At 47.3% G+C, this 24292-nt stretch overlaps 2 protein-coding genes across 2 annotated transcripts in view; one reads left to right on the forward strand and one right to left on the reverse strand.

The window, feature by feature from the left end:
• Window positions 1-8669, reverse strand: part of LOC128361618 (ELAV-like protein 1-B) — a 31864-nt gene extending 23195 nt beyond the window's left edge. The window contains 4 exon segments of the mRNA XM_053322139.1: window positions 4124-4292; window positions 4394-4462; window positions 4719-4779; window positions 8514-8669. Coding sequence (XP_053178114.1) covers window positions 4124-4292; window positions 4394-4462; window positions 4719-4754 — 274 coding nt within the window. The 5' untranslated portion in view covers window positions 4755-4779; window positions 8514-8669.
• A 364-nt stretch (window positions 8670-9033) lies between these two features.
• Window positions 9034-22596, forward strand: stx6 (syntaxin 6). The gene is made up of 8 exons (XM_053322140.1): window positions 9034-9096; window positions 10735-10904; window positions 11008-11102; window positions 15273-15332; window positions 19717-19845; window positions 20070-20176; window positions 20596-20690; window positions 22161-22596. The coding sequence occupies exons 1-8, from the start codon at window positions 9062-9064 to the stop codon at window positions 22235-22237; spliced, it is 768 nt and encodes a 255-aa protein (XP_053178115.1). The 5' UTR covers window positions 9034-9061; the 3' UTR covers window positions 22238-22596.
• The last annotated feature ends 1696 nt before the right edge of the window (window positions 22597-24292 follow it).

The following is a 24292-nucleotide window of genomic DNA, read 5'->3' on the forward strand; positions in this document are numbered from 1 at the left end:
CTTTGATCTCGTTGTGAATCATTGATCTGAACTGGTCTTAAAACAACCAATCACAGGGTCTGGTGTAATACACCTGTTGGCCACGTGGTGTCACTCTAACAGGAGCGCTGACTCGGGCCAAACTATCAGGGCTGAAACTGAAACAGCTTTCTGGTCTCTTTCAGAACTACAAATGTTCAAACATTGATTATTACAAGTGGAAAAAGAAAAGAAAACATAAAACAGCATTGAAACAGTTTTCTGCTCATTTTAAACGTTCTTCTGTTCAGACCGAACATTCAAGGTGAGCTGCAGGTATCTGAACCTCCGCGTGTCCAGGGGTCCGGGTGGTTAGCAGCACACACAACAAGCTCTCCAGGTGCATTGTGGGTAATGTAGGCGGCAGGTTTGACAAAGAAGAAGAAGAAATCAAAAAGACGACATGATGTCACAGCTGAGAAAGTTTGATGTTGAGTCTGAACAGAAACAGCTGATCAGTGATCACCAGGGACGACTGGACCGGGTTCAGGATACCCCTAACCTGGTTCAGACTGGACCGGGTTCAGGATAACCCTAACCGGGTTCAGGCTGGACCGGGTTCAGGATAACCCTAACCTGGTTCAGACTGGACCGGGTTCTGTAATGAACTCTGATATATAGGGTTCGGGGTTCGGGTTCGGGGTTCGGGGTTCGGGTTCATGTATTAATGTTAATTTAATGATGAACTGATCGACAGCGATCCCTGGTGTTCACCTGCGTTAGTTTAATATCTGTAGACCAATCAGGAGCCAGCATTTATATATCTAAACAGTGATTGGTCGACACGGATCAGCCCGACAGCCAATCCCTGCCTTCCACTGAGCTGGAAAAAATAAACACGTCACAAAACAAAAAGATTCACGTTCAGGAAAAAAATCAATAAAATCAATCAATCGATCAATAACTCGATAAATAAACCAATTAACCAATCACTCACTCACTAAGCATTAACCATTAACCCTAACTCATTAACTCATTAACTCATTAACTCATTAAACCTATAAACCACAGTAAATAGATTAATCTATAAATAGTAAATCACAGTAAATAGATTAATCTATAAATCATTAAACCACAGTAAATAGATTAATCTATAAATAGTAAATCACAGTAAATAGATTAATCTATAAATCATTAAACCACAGTAAATAGATTAATCTATAAATCATTAAATCACAGTAAATAGATTAATCTATAAATCATTAAATCACAGTAAATAGATTAATCTATAAATCATTAAATCACAGTAAATAGATTAATCTATAAATAGTAAATCACAGTAAATAGATTAATCTATAAATAAATAAATCACAGAATCGTCTTAAAGAAACAAAAACAACAAACATGAAAATAAAAAAACAGCTGATCCGAAAAAACATGAAAAAAACAAACAAAACAAGCTGAGAGAAAAAATACTAAAATATATATACTACAATAAATACTACACAGTACTACAATAAATACTACAATATACTACACAGTACTACACACAGTACTACTATTAATACTACTAGTACTACTACTGCAGATGAGTACTACAGTATGTACTCAGTACTTTTAACTTGCAGTACTAATATAGTAGTACTGCTTAGAACCTCTACTTGTTCTACAGGTGGGCAGAGATGTTCTACGGGTGAGCAGAGATGTTCTACGGGTGGGCAGAGATGTTCTACAGGTGGGCAGAGATGTTCTACAGGTGGGCAGAGAGGTTCTACGGGTGGGCAGAGATGTTCTACAGGTACAGGTGGGCAGAGATGTTCTACAGGTGAGCAGAGATGTTCTACGGGTGAGCAGAGATGTTCTACGGGTGAGCAGAGATGTTCTACGGGTGGGCAGAGAGGTTCTACGGGTGGGCAGAGATGTTCTACAGGTGAGCAGAGATGTTCTACGGGTGAGCAGAGATGTTCTACGGGTGGGCAGAGATGTTCTACAGGTGGGCAGAGATGTTCTACGGGTGGGCAGAGATGTTCTACAGGTGGGCAGAGATGTTCTACGGGTGAGCAGAGATGTTCTACGGGTGGGCAGAGATGTTCTACGGGTGGGCAGAGATGTTCTACAGGTGGGCAGAGAGGTTCTACGGGTGGGCAGAGATGTTCTACGGGTGGGCAGAGAGGTTCTACGGGTGGGCAGAGATGTTCTACGGGTGGGCAGAGAGGTTCTACGGGTGGTCAGAGATGTTCTAGGGGTGGGCAGAGAGGTTCTACAGGTACAGGTGGGCAGAGATGTTCTACGGGTGGGCAGAGAGGTTCTACAGGTAGGCAGAGATGTTCTACGGGTGGGCAGAGATGTTCTATGGGTGGGCAGAGAGGTTCTACAGGTACAGGTGGGCAGAGAGGTTCTACAGGTACAGGTGGGCAGAGAGGTTCTACAGGTAGGCAGAGATGTTCTACAGGTGGGCAGAGATGTTCTACAGGTGGGCAGAGAGGTTCTACAGGTGGGCAGAGATGTTCTACGGGTGGGCAGAGAGGTTCTACAGGTACAGGTGGGCAGAGAGGTTCTACAGGTGGGCAGAGATGTTCTACAGGTGGGCAGAGAGGTTCTACGGGTGGGCAGAGATGTTCTACAGGTGGGCAGAGAGGTTCTACGGGTGGGCAGAGATGTTCTACAGGTGGGCAGAGATGTTCTATGGGTGGGCAGAGAGGTTCTACAGGTACAGGTGGGCAGAGAGGTTCTACAGGTACAGGTGGGCAGAGATGTTCTACAGGTGGGCAGAGATGTTCTACAGGTACAGGTGGGCAGAGAGGTTCTACAGGTACAGGTGGGCAGAGAGGTTCTACGGGTGGGCAGAGAGGTTCTACGGGTGGGCAGAGATGTTCTACGGGTGGGCAGAGATGTTCTACGGGTGGGCAGAGATGTTCTACGGGTGGGCAGAGATGTTCTACAGGTACAGGTGGGCAGAGATGTTCTACGGGTGGGCAGAGATGTTCTACGGGTGGGCAGAGATGTTCTACAGGTTGGCAGAGATGTTCTACAGGTTGGCAGAGATGTTCTACAGGTGGGCAGAGATGTTCTACGGGTGGGCAGAGATGTTCTACGGGTGGGCAGAGAGGTTCTACGGGTGGGCAGAGATGTTCTACAGGTGGGCAGAGATGTTCTACAGGTGGGCAGAGAGGTTCTACAGGTGGGCAGAGATGTTCTACAGGTGGGCAGAGATGTTCTACAGGTGGGCAGAGAGGTTCTACGGGTGGGCAGAGATGTTCTACAGGTGGGCAGAGATGTTCTACAGGTGGGCAGAGATGTTCTACAGGGAGTAGTACTACAGTAGTAGTATTGTAATACTGTGTAGTACTGTGTAGTACTACAGTACTACAGTAGTAGTGTGTAGAGTTATTGTAGTACTGTGTTGTAGTACTACTGTAGTACTGTGTTGTAGTACTACTGTAGTACTGTGTTGTAGTACTACTGTAGTACTGTGTTGTAGTACTACTGTAGTACTGTGTTGTAGTACTACAGTAGTACTGTGTTGTAGTACTACAGTAGTACTGTGTTGTAGTACTACAGTAGTACTGTGTTGTAGTACTACTGTAGTACTGTGTTGTAGTACTACTGTAGTAGTACTCTGCAGTACTAGTACTTGTCTTGGTTACCTGCCACTTTGTCCCGGATCAGTTTGTGTTAGCAGTGTGTAGTGTTACTGTAGTACTCTGTAGTAGTAGTGTGTACCAGTAGTAGTATTATGTAGTAGTAGTGTGTACTAGTAGTAGTACTAGTAGTAGTACTAGTAGTAGTAGTACTGTAGTACTGTAGTACTGTAGTACTAGTACTCGTCTTGGTTACCTGCCACTTTGTCCCGGATCAGTTTGTGTTAGCAGTGTGTAGTGTTACTGTAGTACTCTGTAGTAGTAGTGTGTACTAGTAGTAGTACTATGTAGTAGTAGTGTGTACTAGTATTAGTAGTACTCTGTAGTACTGTAGTACTGTAGTACTAGTACTCGTCTTGGTTACCTGCCACTTTGTCCCGGATCAGTTTGTGTTAGCAGTGTGTAGTGTTACTGTAGTACTCTGTAGTATTAGTGTGTAGTAGTAGTAGTATTATGTAGTAGTAGTAGTAGTACTAGTAGTAGTAGTACTGTAGTACTGTAGTACTAGTACTCGTCTTGGTTACCTGCCACTTTGTCCCGGATCAGTTTTGCGGACTCGACGTCTCCGACGCTGCTGAAGAGGCTCCTCAGCTCGTCTTGGCTCATGCTCTGCGGCAGATAGTTGACGATCAGGTTGGTTCTGCTGTCCTCGTCGTCCATCATCTGCTCGCTGTAGCCGTTATCGTACAGCTCCTGTAACCATGGCAACACCTGCATTACATCATCCTCCTCGCACCCGCGTCCCACAATGCACTGCAACGGACGGCTTCAGCCAACCGCGTGGCAGCACTCACCTTTCCAGTGGAGGCTCCTTTAGGCTGCCCGTCTCTGACATCACTCTGAGAGGCCTGCACCTCGCACACCTAACACACAATACACACAATATACACACATTATATACACACCTCGCACACCTAACACACAATACACACAATATACACACATTATATACACACTCTGAGAGGCCTGCACCTCGCACACCTAACACACAATACACACAATATACACACATTATATACACACCTCGCACACAATACACACAATACACACAATATACACACATTATATACACACCTCGCACACCTAACACACACACACACACACACCTGGTGGACTCACCTTCAGGTACCTGATGTGTCCTCGTCTCAGCGCCATGGTAACAAGTCAGCTGATTTATTGTCTGAAAGAAAAACAAAACCACAGCTGATCAGTAACTATTGATCACTGATCAATATGTCCCACCTCGCTGTGATGTCATCACATAACAACGATGACCTCACAAGATCAGCTGGAAAGACCCAGGCGGGGTAACTCAGAGCTGCATTCTATCAAAAGGCCACCAGGGGGCGACCGTCTCTATACAAGTCAATGGAGAAGTAACTTAGAGCTGCATTCTATCAAAAGGCCACCAGGGGGCGACCGTCTCTATACAAGTCAATGGAGAAGTAACTTAGAGCTGCATTCTATCAAAAGGCCACCAGGGGGCGACCGTCTCTATACAAGTCAATGGAGAAGTAACTTAGAGCTGCATTCTATCAAAAGGCCACCAGGGGGCGACCGTCTCTATACAAGTCAATGGAGAAGTAACTTAGAGCTGCATTCTATCAAAAGGCCACCAGGGGGCGACCGTCTCTATACAAGTCAATGGAGAAGTAACTTAGAGCTGCATTCTATCAAAAGGCCACCAGGGGGCGACCGTCTCTATACAAGTCAATGGAGAATTCACCAACTTCTCACTTGATTTCTAACCTCAGTAAACGTTTTCAAAATGTGTTTATGGTCTCAATCGCTAGTTTAAAGCCTTCTTCAATGCAGTATGATGTTCATTTGGGACATTTTGGCCTCCCTGATTTTATATTTGACGATAAAGCAGGGTATGCATTAGGACCTCCAGATCCAGCCCTCGTAACCATAGCAACCTCCCCGCTCCGCCAATGGCTCCGCCTCATGCCCATATAAGTAGAATCCGTGTTTTAATTTTCCCAGCATGCACCTGAAATTTTCTAGATACTGTACGACACACGTCTCTATGCTGTAGGACACACGTCTCTATGTAGGACACACGTCTCTATGCTGTAGGACACACGTCTCTATGCTGTAGGACACACGTCTCTATGCTGTAGGACACACGTCTCTATGTAGGACACACGTCTCTATGTAGGACACACGTCTATGATGTAGGACACACGTCTCTATGATGTAGGACACACGTCTCTATGTAGGACACACGTCTCTATGATGTAGGACACACGTCTCTATGCTGTAGGACACACGTCTCTATGCTGTAGGACACACGTCTCTATGTAGGACACACGTCTATGCTGTAGGACACACGTCTCTATGTAGGACACACGTCTCTATGGTGTAGGACACACGTCTCTATGGTGTAGGACACACGTCTCTATGTAGGACACACGTCTCTATGCTGTAGGACACACGTCTATGCTGTAGGACACACGTCTCTATGTAGGACACACGTCTCTATGTAGGACACACGTCTCTATGGTGTAGGATACACGTCTCTATGATGTAGGACACACGTCTCTATGCAGGACATATGTCTCTATGATGTAGGACACACGTCTCTATGCAGGACACACGTCTCTATGCAGGACATATGTCTCTATGCTGTAGGACACACGTCTCTATGATGTAGGACACACGTCTCTATGCTGTAGGACACACGTCTCTATGATGTAGGACACACGTCTCTATGATGTAGGACACACGTCTCTATGTAGGACATATGTCTCTATAATGTAGGACACACGTCTCTACGCTGTAGGACACACGTCTCTATGCAGGACACACGTCTCTATGATGTAGGACACATGTCTCTATGATGTAGGACACACGTCTCTATGTAGGACACATGTCTCTATGTAGGACACACGTCTCTATGTAGGACACACGTCTCTATGTAGGACACATGTCTCTATGCAGGACACACGTCTCTATGTAGGACACACGTCTCTATGATGTAGGACACACGTCTCTATAATGTAGGACACACGTCTCTATGATGTAGGACACACGTCTATGATGTAGGACACATGTCTCTATGTAGGACACACGTCTCTATACAGGACACACGTCTCTATGATGTAGGACACACGTCTCTATGATGTAGGACACACGTCTCTATGATGTGGGACACACGTCTCTATGCTGTAGGACACACGTCTCTATGTAGGACACACGTCTCTATGCTGTAGGACACACGTCTCTATGCAGGACACACGTCTCTATGATGTAGGACACACGTCTCTATGCTGTAGGACACACGTCTCTATGTAGGACACACGTCTCCACGCTGTAGGACACACGTCTCTATGATGCAGGACACACGTCTCTATGATGTAGGACACACGTCTCTATGATGTAAGACACACGTCTCTATGCAGGACACACGTCTCTACGCTGTAGGACACACGTCTCTATGTAGGACACACGTCTATGCTGTAGGACACACGTCTCTATGATGTAGGACACACGTCTCTATGATGTAAGACACACGTCTCTATGCAGGACACACGTCTCTACGCTGTAGGACACACGTCTCTATGTAGGACACACGTCTCTATGATGTAGGACACACGTCTCTATGATGTAGGACACACGTCTCTATGCTGTAGGACACACGTCTCTATGCTGTAGGACACACGTCTCTATGTAGGACACACGTCTCTATGATGTAGGACACACGTCTCTATGATGTAGGACACACGTCTCTATGATGTGGGACACACGTCTCTATGCTGTAGGACACATGTCTCTATGTAGGACACACGTCTCTATGCTGTAGGACACACGTCTCTATGATGTAGGACACACGTCTCTATGATGTAGGACACACGTCTCTATGATGTAGGACACACGTCTCTATGATGTAAGACACACGTCTCTATGCAGGACACACGTCTCTACGCTGTAGGACACACGTCTCTATGTAGGACACACGTCTCTATGATGTAGGACACACGTCTCTATGATGTAGGACACACGTCTCTATGATGTAAGACACACGTCTCTATGCAGGACACACGTCTCTACGCTGTAGGACACACGTCTCTATGTAGGACACACGTCTCTATGCTGTAGGACACACGTCTCTATGATGTAGGACACACGTCTCTATGCTGTAGGACACATGTCTCTATGTAGGACACACGTCTCTATGCTGTAGGACACACGTCTCTATGATGTAGGACACACGTCTCTATGATGTAGGACACACGTCTCTATGATGTGGGACACACGTCTCTATGCTGTAGGACACATGTCTCTATGTAGGACACACGTCTCTATGATGTAGGACACACGTCTCTATGATGTAGGACACACGTCTCTATGATGTGGGACACACGTCTCTATGATGTGGGACACACGTCTCTATGCTGTAGGACACATGTCTCTATGTAGGACACACGTCTCTATGCTGTAGGACACACGTCTCTATGATGTGGGACACACGTCTCCATGCTGTAGGACACATGTCTCTATGCTGTAGGACACACGTCTCTATGTAGGACACACGTCTCTATGATGTAGGACACACGTCTCTATGATGTAGGACACACGTCTCTATGATGTAGGACACACATCTTTATGTGGGACACACGTGGACACGTTACACGCCGTCAGGTGACGTCACTACGTAGTTTACCTGCTGTTAGCTGTTAGCATAGTTAGCGTTAGCGCAGCTAGCTGGACATGTGACCACGCGAATAGTGCGCGTGAGACCGGATAGGTGAGGTTGCTCGCTGCTGATTGGAAAGGTGAGGCTGCTCGCTGCTGATTGGACAAGTGAGGCTAACGAGCAGCTAGCGTTAGCTGCGTGTTAGCTCCGCACATGCTAAAGGCTAACGGCTAACCGCGAATCGAGTAACGTCACAGTTACCGGTACCGACTCACCTGTAGCGTGATGACCGGAACACCTGGAGGCTGTGATGAGGCTGTGATGAGGCTAATCTGATGCTAAGGCTTAGCGTTATAACGTTAGCTGCTAACTGCTAGCTGCTGCTGACACAAAGAGCTCGCGCTCACTGAAATGCCGCGATTCTTCTTCGCTGGTTCATTTCCGGCTGAAAGCGCGCGACCGCCACCTGCCGGATGGAGTCCCGCAGAACAACCAAAATAAAATATAACAACAAAATAAAACGACCAACTGAGTTCCTGTAAATAATAATTATGATTATATATTTATAATATATAATATGTACAATATATAATATGTATAATATATTATATAATCCTAACAATATTATGAATACGATGATGATAATATATATTCATCATATATAATATATTGCTGTACTGTATCTTATTATGAAGGGTTAATGTTTGGCGCTTCCGTTAAACCCCACAGACCCGTATCACGTGTACATGTGACGTCACGGGATGATTTCCGCTGCTGCATGTAAACAAAGAAGAAGAAGAAGCTCTGATGGACTGAAGTAAAGATGTCGATGGAAGATCCGTTCTTTGTTGTTAAAGGGTGAGAAGCTAAGCTAAGCTAAGCTAAGCTAACTGTAGGCTAACAGAACTACACAAGCTAAGCTAACTGTAGGCTAACACACACAAGCTAAGTTAACTGTATACTTAGAAGGAGGTGCAGAAGGCAGTGAACGCAACTCTTTATTAACAAGGAGATGCAGAAGGCAGTGAACGCAACTCTTTATTAACAAGGAGATGCAGAAGGCAGTGAATGCAACTCTTTATTAACAAGGAGTTGCAGAGGGCAGTGAACGCAACTCTTTATTAACAAGGAGGTGCAGAAGGCAGTGAACGCAACTCTTTATTAACAAGGAGGTGCAGAGGGCAGTGAACGCAACTCTTTATTAACAAGGAGGTGCAGAGGGCAGTGAATGCAACTCTTTATTAACAAGGAGGTGCAGAGGGCAGTGAACGCAACTCTTTATTAACAAGGAGGTGCAGAGGGCAGTGAACGCAACTCTTTATTAACAAGGAGGTGCAGAGGGCAGTGAACGCAACTCTTTATTAACAAGGAGGTGCAGAGGGCAGTGAACGCAACTCTTTATTAACAAGGAGGTGCAGAAGGCAGTGAATGCAACTCTTTATTAACAAGGAGGTGCAGAGGGCAGTGAATGCAACTCTTTATTAACAAGGAGGTGCAGAGGGCAGTGAATGCAACTCTTTATTAACAGGGAGATGCAGAGGGCAGTGAACGCAACTCTTTATTAACAAGGAGGTGCAGAGGGCAGTGAACACAACTCTTTATTAACAAGGAGGTGCAGAGGGCAGTGAATGCAACTCTTTATTAACAGGGAGATGCAGAGGGCAGTGAACGCAACTCTTTATTAACAAGGAGGTGCAGAGGGCAGTGAACGCAACTCTTTATTAACAAGGAGGTGCAGAGGGCAGTGAACGCAACTCTTTATTAACAAGGAGGTGCAGAGGGCAGTGAATGCAACTCTTTATTAACAGGGAGGTGCAGAGGGCAGTGAACGCAACTGCATTAACAAGGAGGTGCAGAGGGCAGTGAACGCAACTCTTTATTAACAAGGAGGTGCAGAAGGCAGTGAACGCAACTCTTTATTAACAAGGAGGTGCAGAGGGCAGTGAACGCAACTCTTTATTAACAAGGAGGTGCAGAGGGCAGTGAACGCAACTCTTTATTAACAAGGAGGTGCAGAGGGCAGTGAATGCAACTCTTTATTAACAAGGAGGTGCAGAGGGCAGTGAACGCAACTCTTTATTAACAAGGAGGTGCAGAAGGCAGTGAACGCAACTCTTTATTAACAAGGAGGTGCAGAAGGCAGTGAACGCAACTCTTTATTAACAAGGAGGTGCAGAGGGCAGTGAACGCAACTCTTTATTAACAAGGAGGTGCAGAGGGCAGTGAACGCAACTCTTTATTAACAAGGAGGTGCAGAGTGCAGTGAACGCAACTCTTTATTAACAAGGAGGTGCAGAGGGCAGTGAACGCAACTCTTTATTAACAAGGAGGTGCAGAAGGCAGTGAACGCAACTCTTTATTAACAAGGAGGTGCAGAGGGCAGTGAACGCAACTCTTTATTAACAAGGAGGTGCAGAGGGCAGTGAACGCAACTCTTTATTAACAAGGAGGTGCAGAGGGCAGTGAACGCAACTCTTTATTAACACTTGTTAACAGGGAGGTGCAGAAGGCAGTGAACGCAGCACAGAGCCTCCATCATAGATGGAGCGAGCTGCTGCAGGAGGGGGGCGGAGCCTCCAAGGAGGAAATGGACTGGACGACCAATGAGCTGAGGAACAGCCTGCGCTCCATCGAGTGGGACCTGGAGGACCTCGACGAGACCATTAATATCCTTTCCAAACCACAGAGATCACGTGACCATCGCAGGGTGTCACGTGACTTCCTGTGTCGTGTCTTTGATTTGAATGTGTTTCTTAACTGTCAGTGAACGCATCGTGGAGTCCAACCCAAAGAAGTTCAACCTGGACACAGCAGAGCTGATGAAGAGGAAGGCCTTCATCACCAGCACCAGGCTCACTGTGAAGGTACGCAGCTACTGAATCACCTGTCTGTCCAGGTAGACCTCACGTTACCTGGTACACCTCACGTTACCTGGTACACCTCACGTTACCTGGTACACCTCACGTTACCTGGTACACCTCACGTTACCAGTCCAGGTACACCTCACGTTACCTGTCCAGGTAGACCTCACGTTACCTGTCCAGGTAGACCTCACGTTACCTGGTACACCTCACGTTACCTGGTACACCTCACGTTACCTGGTACACCTCACGTTACCTGGTACACCTCACGTTATCTGTCCGGTAGACCTCACGTTACCAGGTACACCTCACGTTACCTGTCCAGGTACACCTCACGTTACCTGTCCAGGTAGACCTCACATTACCAGTCCAGGTAGCCCTCACATTACCAGGTAGACCTCACATTACCAGGTACACCTCACGTTACCAGGTATACCTCACGTTACCTGTCCAGGTAGACCTCACATTACCAGGTACACCTCACGTTACCAGGTATACCTCACATTACCTGTCCAGGTAGACCTCACATTACCAGGTAGACCTCACATTACCAGTCCAGGTACACCTCACATTACCTGGTAGACCTCACGTTACCTGTCCAGGTAGACCTCACATTACCAGGTAGACCTCACGTTACCAGTCCAGGTAGACCTCACATTACCAGGTACACCTCACATTACCAGGTAGACCTCACGTTACCAGGTAGACCTCACGTTATCTGTCCGGTAGACCTCACGTTACCTGTCCAGGTAGACCTCACATTGCCAAGTAGACCTCACATTACCAGGTAGACCTCACGTTACCAGGTACACCTCACATTACCAGGTAGACCTCACATTACCTGTCCAGGTAGACCTCACATTGCCAAGTAGACCTCACATTACCTGTCCAGGTAGACCTCACATTACCAGGTAGACCTCACATTACCTGTCCAGGTAGACCTCACATTACCAGGTAGACCTCACATTACCAGGTACACCTCACATTACCAGGTAGACCTCACGTTATCTGTCCGGTAGACCTCACGTTACCTGTCCAGGTAGACCTCACATTACCAGGTAGACCTCACATTACCAGGTACACCTCACGTTACCAGGTAGACCTCACGTTACCAGGTACACCTCACGTTACCTGGTACACCTCACGTTACCTGTCCAGGTAGACCTCACATTACCTGTCCAGGTAGACCTCACATTACCTGTCCAGGTAGACCTCACGTTACCAGGTAGACCTCACATTACCAGGTAGACCTCACGTTACCTGTCCAGGTAGACCTCACATTACCAGGTAGACCTCACGTTATCTGTCCGGTAGACCTCACGTTACCTGTCCAGGTAGACCTCACATTACCAGGTAGACCTCACATTACCTGTCCAGGTAGACCTCACGTTACCAGGTAGACCTCACATTACCAGGTAGACCTCACGTTATCTGTCCGGTAGACCTCACGTTACCTGTCCAGGTAGACCTCACGTTACCAGGTAGACCTCACATTACCAGGTACACCTCACGTTACCAGGTAGACCTCACATTACCAGGTACACCTCACATTACCAGGTACACCTCACGTTACCTGTCCAGGTAGACCTCACGTTACCTGTCCAGGTAGACCTCACGTTACCTGTCCAGGTAGACCTCACGTTACCTGGTACACCTCACGTTACCTGGTACACCTCACGTTACCTGGTACACCTCACGTTACCAGTCCAGGTACACCTCACGTTACCTGTCCAGGTAGACCTCACGTTACCTGGTACACCTCACGTTCCCTGGTACACCTCACGTTACCTGGTACACCTCACGTTACCTGGTACACCTCACGTTATCTGTCCGGTAGACCTCACGTTACCAGGTACACCTCACGTTACCTGTCCAGGTACACCTCACGTTACCTGGTACACCTCACGTTACCTGTCCAGGTAGACCTCACATTACCAGTCCAGGTAGCCCTCACATTACCAGGTAGACCTCACATTACCAGGTACACCTCACGTTACCAGGTATACCTCACGTTACCTGTCCAGGTAGACCTCACATTACCAGGTACACCTCACGTTACCAGGTATACCTCACATTACCTGTCCAGGTAGACCTCACATTACCAGGTAGACCTCACATTACCAGTCCAGGTACACCTCACATTACCTGGTAGACCTCACGTTACCTGTCCAGGTAGACCTCACATTACCAGGTAGACCTCACGTTACCAGTCCAGGTAGACCTCACATTACCAGGTACACCTCACATTACCAGGTAGACCTCACGTTACCAGGTAGACCTCACGTTACCAGGTAGACCTCACGTTATCTGTCCGGTAGACCTCACGTTACCTGTCCAGGTAGACCTCACATTGCCAAGTAGACCTCACATTACCAGGTAGACCTCACGTTACCAGGTACACCTCACATTACCAGGTAGACCTCACATTACCTGTCCAGGTAGACCTCACATTGCCAAGTAGACCTCACATTACCTGTCCAGGTAGACCTCACATTACCAGGTAGACCTCACATTACCTGTCCAGGTAGACCTCACATTACCAGGTAGACCTCACATTACCAGGTACACCTCACATTACCAGGTAGACCTCACGTTATCTGTCCGGTAGACCTCACGTTACCTGTCCAGGTAGACCTCACATTACCAGGTAGACCTCACATTACCAGGTACACCTCACGTTACCAGGTAGACCTCACGTTACCAGGTACACCTCACGTTACCTGGTACACCTCACGTTACCTGTCCAGGTAGACCTCACATTACCTGTCCAGGTAGACCTCACATTACCTGTCCAGGTAGACCTCACGTTACCAGGTAGACCTCACATTACCAGGTAGACCTCACGTTACCTGTCCAGGTAGACCTCACATTACCAGGTAGACCTCACATTACCAGGTAGACCTCACGTTATCTGTCCGGTAGACCTCACGTTACCTGTCCAGGTAGACCTCACATTACCAGGTAGACCTCACATTACCTGTCCAGGTAGACCTCACGTTACCTGTCCAGGTAGACCTCACGTTACCAGGTAGACCTCACGTTACCAGGTAGACCTCACATTACCAGGTAGACCTCACGTTATCTGTCCGATAGACCTCACGTTACCTGTCCAGGTAGACCTCACGTTACCAGGTAGACCTCACATTACCAGGTACACCTCACGTTACCAGGTACACCTCACGTTACCTGTCCAGGTAGACCTCACATTACCAGGTATACCTCACGTTACCTGTCCAGGTAGACCTCACGTTACCTGTCCAGGTAGACCTCACATTACCAGGTAGACCTCACATTACCTGTCCAGGTAGACCTCACGTTACCTGTCCAGGTAGACCTCACATTACCAGGTATACCTCACGTTACCTGACCAGGTATACCTCACATTACCTGTCCAGGTAGACCTCACATTACCAGGTAGACCTCACATTACCTGGTAGACCTCACATTACCTGTCCAGGTAGACCTCACATTACCAGGTAGACCTCACGTTACCTGTCCAGGTAGACCTCACATTACCAGGTATACCTCACATTACCTGTCCAGGTAGACCTCACATTACCAGGTAGACCTCACATTACCAGGTAGACCTCACATTACCTGTCCAGGTAGACCTCACATTACCAGGTATACCTCACATTACCAGGTAGACCTCACATTACCTGTCCAGGTAGACCTCACATTACTAGGTAGACCTCACATTACCAGGTAGACCTCACATTACTAGGTAGACCTCACATTACCTGTCCAGGTAGACTTCACATTACCTGTCCAGGTATACCTCACGTTACCAGGTACACCTCACGTTACCTGTCCAGGTAGACCTCACGTTACCTGTCCAGGTATACCTCACGTTACCAGGTACACCTCACGTTACCTGTCCAGGTAGACCTCACATTACCAGGTAGACCTCATGTTACCAGGTAGACCTCACGTTACCAGGTAGACCTCACGTTACCAGGTAGACCTCACGTTACCAGGTAGACCTCACGTTACCAGGTACACCTCACATTACCTGTCCAGGTAGACCTCATGTTACCAGGTAGACCTCACATTACCTGTCCAGGTAGACTTCACACCTGAGCACATTATGCTTGTTTATTCATCGAGTGCTGATGGAAACACGTGCAGAATCGATTAATCTGATTGGTTGCTGACTGACTTTTTTTCTGGAAGGAAATGAAAGAGCAGATGTCGAGGCCGGCTGTTTCCTCCACGGACAGAAAGAACAAACAGGTAAATACCGACTCAGCTGGTGACCTCCTGTCCAGGACTGTCAGGATGAGGGTACCTCAGGTCTCTAGAGGTAGAGGTCAGGATGAGGGTACGTCAGGTCTCTAGAGGTAGAGGTCAGGATGAGGGTACGTCAGGTCTCTAGAGGTAGAGATCAGGATGAGGGTATGTCAGGTCTCTGGAGGTCAGGGTGAGGGTATGTCAGGTCTGTAGAGGTCAGGATGAGGGTATGTCAGGTCTTTGGAGGTCAGGATGAGGGTATGTCAGATCTCTAGAGGTCAGGATGAGGGTATGTCAGGTCTGTAGAGGTCAGGATGGGGGTATGTCAGGTCTCTGGTGGTCAGGATAGGGGTATGTCAGGTCTATGGAGGTCAGGATGAGGGTATGTCAGGTCTCTGGAGGTCAGGATGAGGGTATGTCAGGTCTCTGGAGGTCAGGATGAGGGTATGTCAGGTCTCTGGAGGTCAGGATGAGGGTATGTCAGGTCTCTGGTGGTCAGGATGAGGGTATGTCAGGTCTCTAGAGGTCAGGATGAGGGTATGTCAGGTCTCTGGTGGTCAGGATGAGGGTATGTCAGGTCTCTGGAGGTCAGGATGAGGGTATGTCAGGTCTCTGGAGGTCAGGATGAGGGTATGTCAGGTCTCTGGTGGTCAGGATGAGGGTATGTCAGGTCTCTGGAGGTCAGGATGAGGGTATGTCAGGTCTCTGGAGGTCAGGATGAGGGTATGTCAGGTCTCTGGTGGTCAGGATGAGGGTATGTCAGATCTCTAGAGGTCAGGATGAGGGTATGTCAGGTCTCTGGTGGTCAGGATAGGGGTATGTCAGGTCTCTAGAGGTCAGGATGAGGGTATGTCAGGTCTCTAGAGGTCAGGATGAGGGTATGTCAGGTCTCTAGAGGTCAGGATGAGGGTATGTCAGATCTCTAGAGGTCAGGATGAGGGTATGTCAGGTCTCTGGTGGTCAGGATGAGGGTATGTCAGGTCTTTAGAGGTCAGGATGAGGGTATGTCAGGTCTTTAGAGGTCAGGATGGGGGTATGTCAAGTCTCTAGAGGTCAGGATGAGGGTATGTCAGGTCTCTAGAGGTCAGGATGAGGGTATGTCAGGTCTCTGGTGGTCAGGATGAGGGTATGTCAGGTCTTTGGAGGTCAGGATGAGGGTATGTCAGGTCTCTGGTGGTCAGGATGAGGGTATGTCAGGTCTCTGGAGGTCAGGATGAGGGTATGTCAGGTCTCTGGTGGTCAGGATGAGGGTATGTCAGGTCTGTAGAGATCAGGATGAGGGTATGTCAGGTCTCTGGAGGTCAGGATGAGGGTATGTCAGGTCTGTAGAGGTCAGGATGAGGGTATGTCAGGTCTCTAGAGGTCAGGATGGGGGTATGTCAGGTCTCTGGTGGTCAGGATGAGGGTATGTCAGGTCTGTAGAGGTCAGGATGAGGGTATGTCAGGTCTGTAGAGGTCAGGATGAGGGTATGTCAGGTCTCTGGAGGTCAGGATGAGGGTATGTCAGGTCTGTAGAGGTCAGGATGAGGGTATGTCAGGTCTCTAGAGGTCAGGATGGGGGTATGTCAGGTCTCTGGTGGTCAGGATGAGGGTATGTCAGGTCTCTGGAGGTCAGGATGAGGGTATGTCAGGTCTGTAGAGGTCAGGATGGGGGTATGTCAGGTCTCTGGTGGTCAGGATGAGGGTATGTCAGGTCTTTAGAGGTAGAAGTCAGGATGAGGGTATGTCAGGTCTCTGGTGGTCAGGATGAGGGTATGTCAGGTCTTTAGAGGTAGAGGTCAGGATGAGGGTATGTCAGGTCTCTAGAGGTCAGGATGAGGGTATGTCAGGTCTCTAGAGGTCAGGATGAGGGTATGTCAGGTCTCTAGAGGTCAGGATGAGGGTATGTCAGGTCTCTGGAGGTCAGGATGAGGGTATGTCAGGTCTGTAGAGGTCAGGATGAGGGTATGTCAGGTCTCTGGTGGTCAGGATGAGGGTATGTCAGATCTCTAGAGGTCAGGATGAGGGTATGTCAGGTCTCTGCTGGTCAGGATGAGGGTATGTCAGATCTCTAGAGGTCAGGATGAGGGTATGTCAGGTCTCTGGTGGTCAGGTTGAGGGTATGTCAGGTCTCTAGAGGTCAGGATGGGGGTATGTCAGGTCTCTGGTGGTCAGGATGAGGGTATGTCAGGTCTCTGGTGGTCAGGATGAGGGTATGTCAGGTCTCTGGTGGTCAGGATGAGGGTATGTCAGGTCTGTAGAGGTCAGGATGAGGGTATGTCAGATCTCTAGAGGTCAGGATGAGGGTATGTCAGGTCTCTGGTGGTCAGGATGAGGGTATGTCAGGTCTTTGGAGGTCAGGATGAGGGTATGTCAGATCTCTAGAGGTCAGGATGAGGGTATGTCAGGTATCTGCTGGTCAGGATGAGGGTATGTCAGGTCTCTGGTGGTCAGGATGAGGGTATGTCAGGTCTCTGGTGGTCAGGATGAGGGTATGTCAGGTTTTTGGAGGTCAGGATGAGGGTATGTCAGGTCTGTAGAGGTCAGGATGGGGGTATGTCAGGTCTCTGGTGGTCAGGATGAGGGTATGTCAGGTCTGTAGAGGTCAGGATGAGGGTATGTCAGGTCTCTAGAGGTCAGGATGAGGGTATGTCAGGTCTCTGGTGGTCAGGATGAGGGTATGTCAGGTCTTTGGAGGTCAGGATGAGGGTATGTCAGGTCTCTGGAGGTCAGGATGAGGGTATGTCAGGTCTCTGCTGGTCAGGATGAGGGTATGTCAGGTCTCTGGTGGTCAGGATGAGGGTATGCCAGGTCTCTAGAGGTCAGGATGAGGGTATGTCAGGTCTCTGGTGGTCAGGATGAGGGTATGTCAGGTCTCTGGTGGTCAGGATGAGGGTATGTCAGGTCTCTGGTGGTCAGGATGAGGGTATGTCAGGTCTCTGGTGGTCAGGATGAGGGTATGTCAGGTCTGTAGAGGTCAGGATGAGGGTATGTCAGGTCTCTGGTGGTCAGGATGAGGGTATGTCAGATCTCTAGAGGTCAGGATGAGGGTATGTCAGGTCTCTGGTGGTCAGGATGAGGGTATGTCAGGTCTCTAGAGGTCAGGATGAGGGTATGTCAGGTTTTTGGAGGTCAGGATGAGGGTATGTCAGGTCTCTAGAGGTCAGGATGAGGGTATGTCAGGTCTCTGGTGGTCAGGATGAGGGTATGTCAGGTCTCTGGTGGTCAGGATGAGGGTATGTCAGGTCTCTGGTGGTCAGGATGAGGGTATGTCAGGTCTCTAGAGGTCAGGATGAGGGTATGTCAGGTCTCTGGTGGTCAGGATGAGGGTATGTCAGGTCTCTGGTGGTCAGGATGAGGGTATGTCAGGTCTGTAGAGGTCAGGATGGGGGTATGTCAGGTCTCTGGTGGTCAGGATGAGGGTATGTCAGGTCTGTAGAGGTCAGGATGAGGGTATGTCAGGTCTCTAGAGGTCAGGATGAGGGTATGTCAGGTCTCTGGTGGTCAGGATGAGGGTATGTCAGGTCTTTGGAGGTCAGGATGAGGGTATGTCAGGTCTCTGGAGGTCAGGATAGGGGTATGTCAGGTCTCTGGTGGTCAGGATGAGGGTATGTCAGGTCTCTGGTGGTCAGGATGAGGGTATGTCAGGTCTCTGGTGGTCAGGATGAGGGTATGTCAGGTCTCTGGTGGTCAGGATGAGGGTATGTCAGGTCTCTGGAGGTCAGGATGAGGGTATGTCAGGTCTCTGGTGGTCAGGATGAGGGTATGTCAAGTCTCTGGTGGTCAGGATGAGGGTATGTCAGATCTCTAGAGGTCAGGATGGGGGTATGTCAGGTCTCTGGTGGTCAGGATGGGGGTATGTCAGGTCTCTAGAGGTAGAGGTCAGGATGGGGGTATGTCAGGTCTGTAGAGGTCAGGATGGGGGTATGTCAGGTCTCTAGAGGTCAGGATGGGGGTATGTCAGGTCTCTAGAGGTCAGGATGGGGGTATGTCAGGTCTCTAGAGGTCAGGATGGGGGTATGTCAGGTCTCTAGAGGTAGAGGTCAGGATGGGGGTATGTCAGGTCTCTAGAGGTCAGGATGGGGGTATGTCAGGTCTCTGGTGGTCAGGATGGGGGTATGTCAGGTCTCTGGTGGTCAGGATGAGGGTATGTCAGGTCTCTGGTGGTCAGGATGAGGGTATGTCAGGTCTCTGGTGGTCAGGATGAGGGTATGTCAGGTCTCTGGTGGTCAGGATGAGGGTATGTCAGGTCTCTGGAGGTCAGGATGAGAGTATGTCAGGTCTGTAGAGGTCAGGATGGGGGTATGTCAGGTCTCTGGTGGTCAGGATGGGGGTATGTCAGGTCTCTGGTGGTTTCCGGAGGTCAGACATCTGACACGGTGTATTTCTGATGTTGATTTTTGTCCAGGCTCTACTTGGTGAGCGTGGGGCTCAGGGTCCGATCTGGCAGCCGGGTCCTGATAAATACAGCCGACTGGACAGCCAACTGCAGAACGCTAACTCTCAGTTCATAGAGGAGCAGCAAGCTCAGCAACAGGTACAGTAACACCTGACCAATAACAGCCAATCACTGAGCTGTAGTTTATGAGGTCATACTGTCGGTATAGTAACAATGTGAGCTAAAAAAAAAAGTTTGGGTGTTTTTATGTGTCTGACACGTGGCAGGTATCAGGTGGAGCCTCTTAAAACACCCGAATCCTGAAAGTTTGAATGTAATTGGTGGATTAAACAAAGCATTAAGTTTGTGTGTGTGTTTCTCAGTTGATGGCCGAGCAGCAGGATGAACAGCTGGAGCTCGTGTCAGGAACCATCGGTGTCCTCAAAAACATGTCAGAGAGGATCGGCATGGAGCTGGATGAGCAGGCCGTGTAAGCACCCAAAGATGGAGGGATTTGTTCTGAGCGTGGACTTTGGTTTTAGGGGTTAACCTAACATAATAATGACCGATAATGTATAAAAGTTAAGAACCAATAATGTAATGTAAGTTATTATGTTATTGGGTGGTTAATAATATCAGTCACATGAGAGAGAGGTCAGACCAAGTGCCAAGGAAGCGTGAAAGCCAATAACATAATAACTTATTACATTATGGGCAAAAAGTTATTCCGTTATTGGTTCAGAAATCTTATTACATTATGGGCTTTATTACTTTTAAAACAGACAAAATGATTACGTTACCAGCTGTTAGTACGTTATTGACTGTTACAGGAGGACTTTGGTTTGAGGGAGAACTGGGAGAACTGGTCCAGGTTAACCTGTCACACTAAGCTGTTGTCTTTTCCTGCAGGATGTTGGATGACTTCGGCCATGAGATGGACAACACTCAGTCAAGACTGGACAACGTCATGAAGAAATTGGCCAAAGTGTCCCACATGACCAGCGGTAATCTGCCTGGCAATACATGATGTCACACTCAGTTAACCAGTTTGAAGTAGTGTTTACACCTCATACTCAATATAAGTAAAAATACAATAAATAATATATTTTTAAAAATATAATCCAAAATCCAGCATATGGGTGTTTCTCTCATGTCCATGGTCCATTTAGACAGATGAGCCAAAACATTAAAACCACTGACAGGTTTAAGTGAATCATGACCTTGTTATGATGGGATGTGAAAGGTCCTCCTGGTATGTAGTGGTCAGTAAGGAAGGACAACTGTGGAAGCTGCGACAGGGTCATGGGGTTAGGGTTAGCTAACCCAAGTGTCACTGATGATAACCCAAACCCGTCTGGTCCGATCCCAGAGAAGAGTCACTGTAGCAGAGACGACTGACAGAGTTCATGCTGGCTGTGGTAGACGGCGGTCAGATAGCAGTGCAGTTAGTGCAGTCGTCTCCAACCTGCTCCTGGAGAGCTACTGCCCTGCATATTTTAAGTATCTCTCCACTGTAACACATTATTAACTCATTATCAAGCATCAATTATCAAGTCTTGGTACACCGTAAGAAGCCAGGGGTTAAAATCTAGAAGGGCGGTACTGTGTACCAGTGCGTACCGGCTCACTTAAAGCACTGGCGATATGACAATATATATTGTGATGAGAGAAGACTTTCATATTTTATTCTATAATTTATTTCTTTGCAATGTTTACTGCACTATTGTTGCTGTCCATCCAGGCCGACAGTAAACAGAGAGAGAGTGGAATCATACCAGGGACGCTGCCTTTATGCTTTATGTGCTGGAACTGCTCAGCTATCAAAGCTAACCCTAACCCTAGCCCTCCCTTGGATGTCAGGAGTTTATCTGGCATCAACTCTCTCTCACCGCTCTCAGCTGAGAGCACAAACTGTCTTTACTAATTATATTCAGCTCAGTGTGAAAGCATGGACCAACTATGTATTAATTTAATTAAAATGTGTTATATTGAGATAGGTAACTGTTATCATGATATGAGAATTATCATCCAGCCCTACGAACCACCTAAACATGGTTGCATGGTTCACTCTTCATGGCAGCACTATTCCCTGACGGGCTAGGCTAACCCTGACGGGCTAGGCTAACCCTGACGGGCTAGGCTAACCCTGATGGGCTAGCGTAACCCTGATGGGCTAGGCTAACCCTGACGGGCTAGGCTAACCCTGACGGGCTAGGCTAACCCTGACGGGCTAGGCTAACCCAGTTGTAACCCAATGTTATTCAGTCAGTTAGTCCACAACCATAAATGGTCTGTACATCTTGTTATACTTATTGTTATAGTTAGTTACTGTTTGGTTGTAGGTAGTTATAGTTATTATGATAGTTATAGTTCAGTTAAAGTTTTACATATTATATAATGTCAGATATTATAACATATTGTTATTATTATTTATTTTATTATCAGAAAGTGATATTTGTGGTGTGTGTGTGCAGATCGTCGGCAGTGGTGTGCTATTGGCGTGTTGCTCGCCATCCTCTTCGTGGTCATCCTTCTCTTCTTCATCCTCTGATTGAGTTCCTCTCCTCTCAGCACGGATGTCTTAATCCTGTGTCTACTGGACTCTGCTGAACTCTACAGTTCTATATCCACCTCTTGTACTGTACTGGACTCTACTGGACTGTACATTGTGCTTCTTGTCTTCACCCCTTGACCCGCATTATCACCACCAACCTTCTTCCAGCCTTCAGTCTCTAGCTGCTGTCAGCTGATTTGCTGTTAAGCCTGGTTCTACTGGACTGTCCTGGTTCTACTGGACTGTCCTGGTTCTACTGGACTGTCTTGGTTCTACTGGACTGTCCTGGTTCTACTGGACTGTCCTGGTTCTACTGGACTGTCCTGGTTCTACTGGACTGTCCTGGTTCTACTGGATCTTCATGGACAATCTTGGACTCTCTTCCTGAGTGGGACTGAAAAGGCACTTTGGTTCTTTTATTGTTTGACTGAATCATGCAGAGGTCAGAGGTCAGAGGTCAAACGTGTGATATGTTTTCATGTTTTTGTTTGTTTTGGATGTTTGATTTAAAGGGCTCGAAAAGAACCAGTTTAACTCCAGTTCAACTCTACTTTAACTCCAGTTCAACTCTACTTTAACTCCAGTTCAACTCCAGTTCAACTCTCCTTTAACTCCAGTTCAACTCTCCTTTAACTCCAGTTCAACTCTCCTTTAACTCCAGTTCAACTCTCCTTTAACTCCAGTTCAACTCTACTGTAACTCCAGTTCAACTCTACTTTAACTCCAGTTCAACTCTCCTTTAACTCCAGTTCAACTCTACTGTAACTCCAGTTCAACTCTACTTTAACTCCAGTTCAACTCTACTTTAACTCCAGTTCAACTCTACTTTAACTCCAGTTCAACTCTCCTTTAACTCCAGTTCAACTCTACTTTAACTCCAGTTCAACTCTACTGTAACTCCAGTTCAACTCTACTTTAACTCCAGTTCAACTCTACTTTAACTCCAGTTCAACTCTACTTTAACTCCAGTTCAACTCTACTTTAACTCCAGTTCAACTCTCCTTTAACTCCAGTTCAACTCTACTTTAACTCCAGTTCAACTCTACTTTAACTCCAGTTCAACTCTACTTTAACTCCAGTTCAACTCTACTTTAACTCCAGTTCAACTCTACTGTAACTCCAGTTCAACTCTACTTTAACTCCAGTTCAACTCTCCTTTAACTCCAGTTCAACTCTACTGTAACTCCAGTTCAACTCTACTTTAACTCCAGTTCAACTCTACTTTAACTCCAGTTCAACTCTACTGTAACTCCAGTTCAACTCTACTGTAACTCCAGTTCAACTCTCCTTTAACTCCAGTTCAACTCTCCTGTAACTCCAGTTCAACTCTACTTTAACTCCAGTTCAACTCTACTTTAACTCCAGTTCAACTCTACTTTAACTCCAGTTCAACTCTACTGTAACTCCAGTTCAACTCTACTTTAACTCCAGTTCAACTCTCCTTTAACTCCAGTTCAACTCTACTGTAACTCCAGTTCAACTCTACTTTAACTCCAGTTCAACTCTACTGTAACTCCAGTTCAACTCTACTTTAACTCCAGTTCAACTCTACTGTAACTCCAGTTCAACTCTACTGTAACTCCAGTTCAACTCTACTTTAACTCCAGTTCAACTCTACTGTAACTCCAGTTCAACTCTACTGTAACTCCAGTTCAACTCTCCTTTAACTCCAGTTCAACTCTACTTTAACTCCAGTTCAACTCTCCTTTAACTCCAGTTCAACTCTACTGTAACTCCAGTTCAACTCTACTTTAACTCCAGTTCAACTCTACTTTAACTCCAGTTCAACTCTACTGTAACTCCAGTTCAACTCTACTGTAACTCCAGTTCAACTCTACTTTAACTCCAGTTCAACTCTACTTTAACTCCAGTTCAACTCTACTTTAACTCCAGTTCAACTCTACTTTAACTCCAGTTTGATTACATGCGTACTGATCCTGGTTCAGCTCCAGTTTAACTTTAGTCTGATCCTGGTTCAGCTCCAGTTTAACTTTAGTCTGATCCTGGTTCAGCTCCAGTTTAACTGTAGTCTGATCCTGATCCTGGTTCAGC

The sequence above is a fragment of the Scomber japonicus genome, chromosome 7 (assembly GCF_027409825.1).
Source record: "Scomber japonicus isolate fScoJap1 chromosome 7, fScoJap1.pri, whole genome shotgun sequence".
Lineage (NCBI taxonomy): Eukaryota > Metazoa > Chordata > Actinopteri > Scombriformes > Scombridae > Scomber > Scomber japonicus.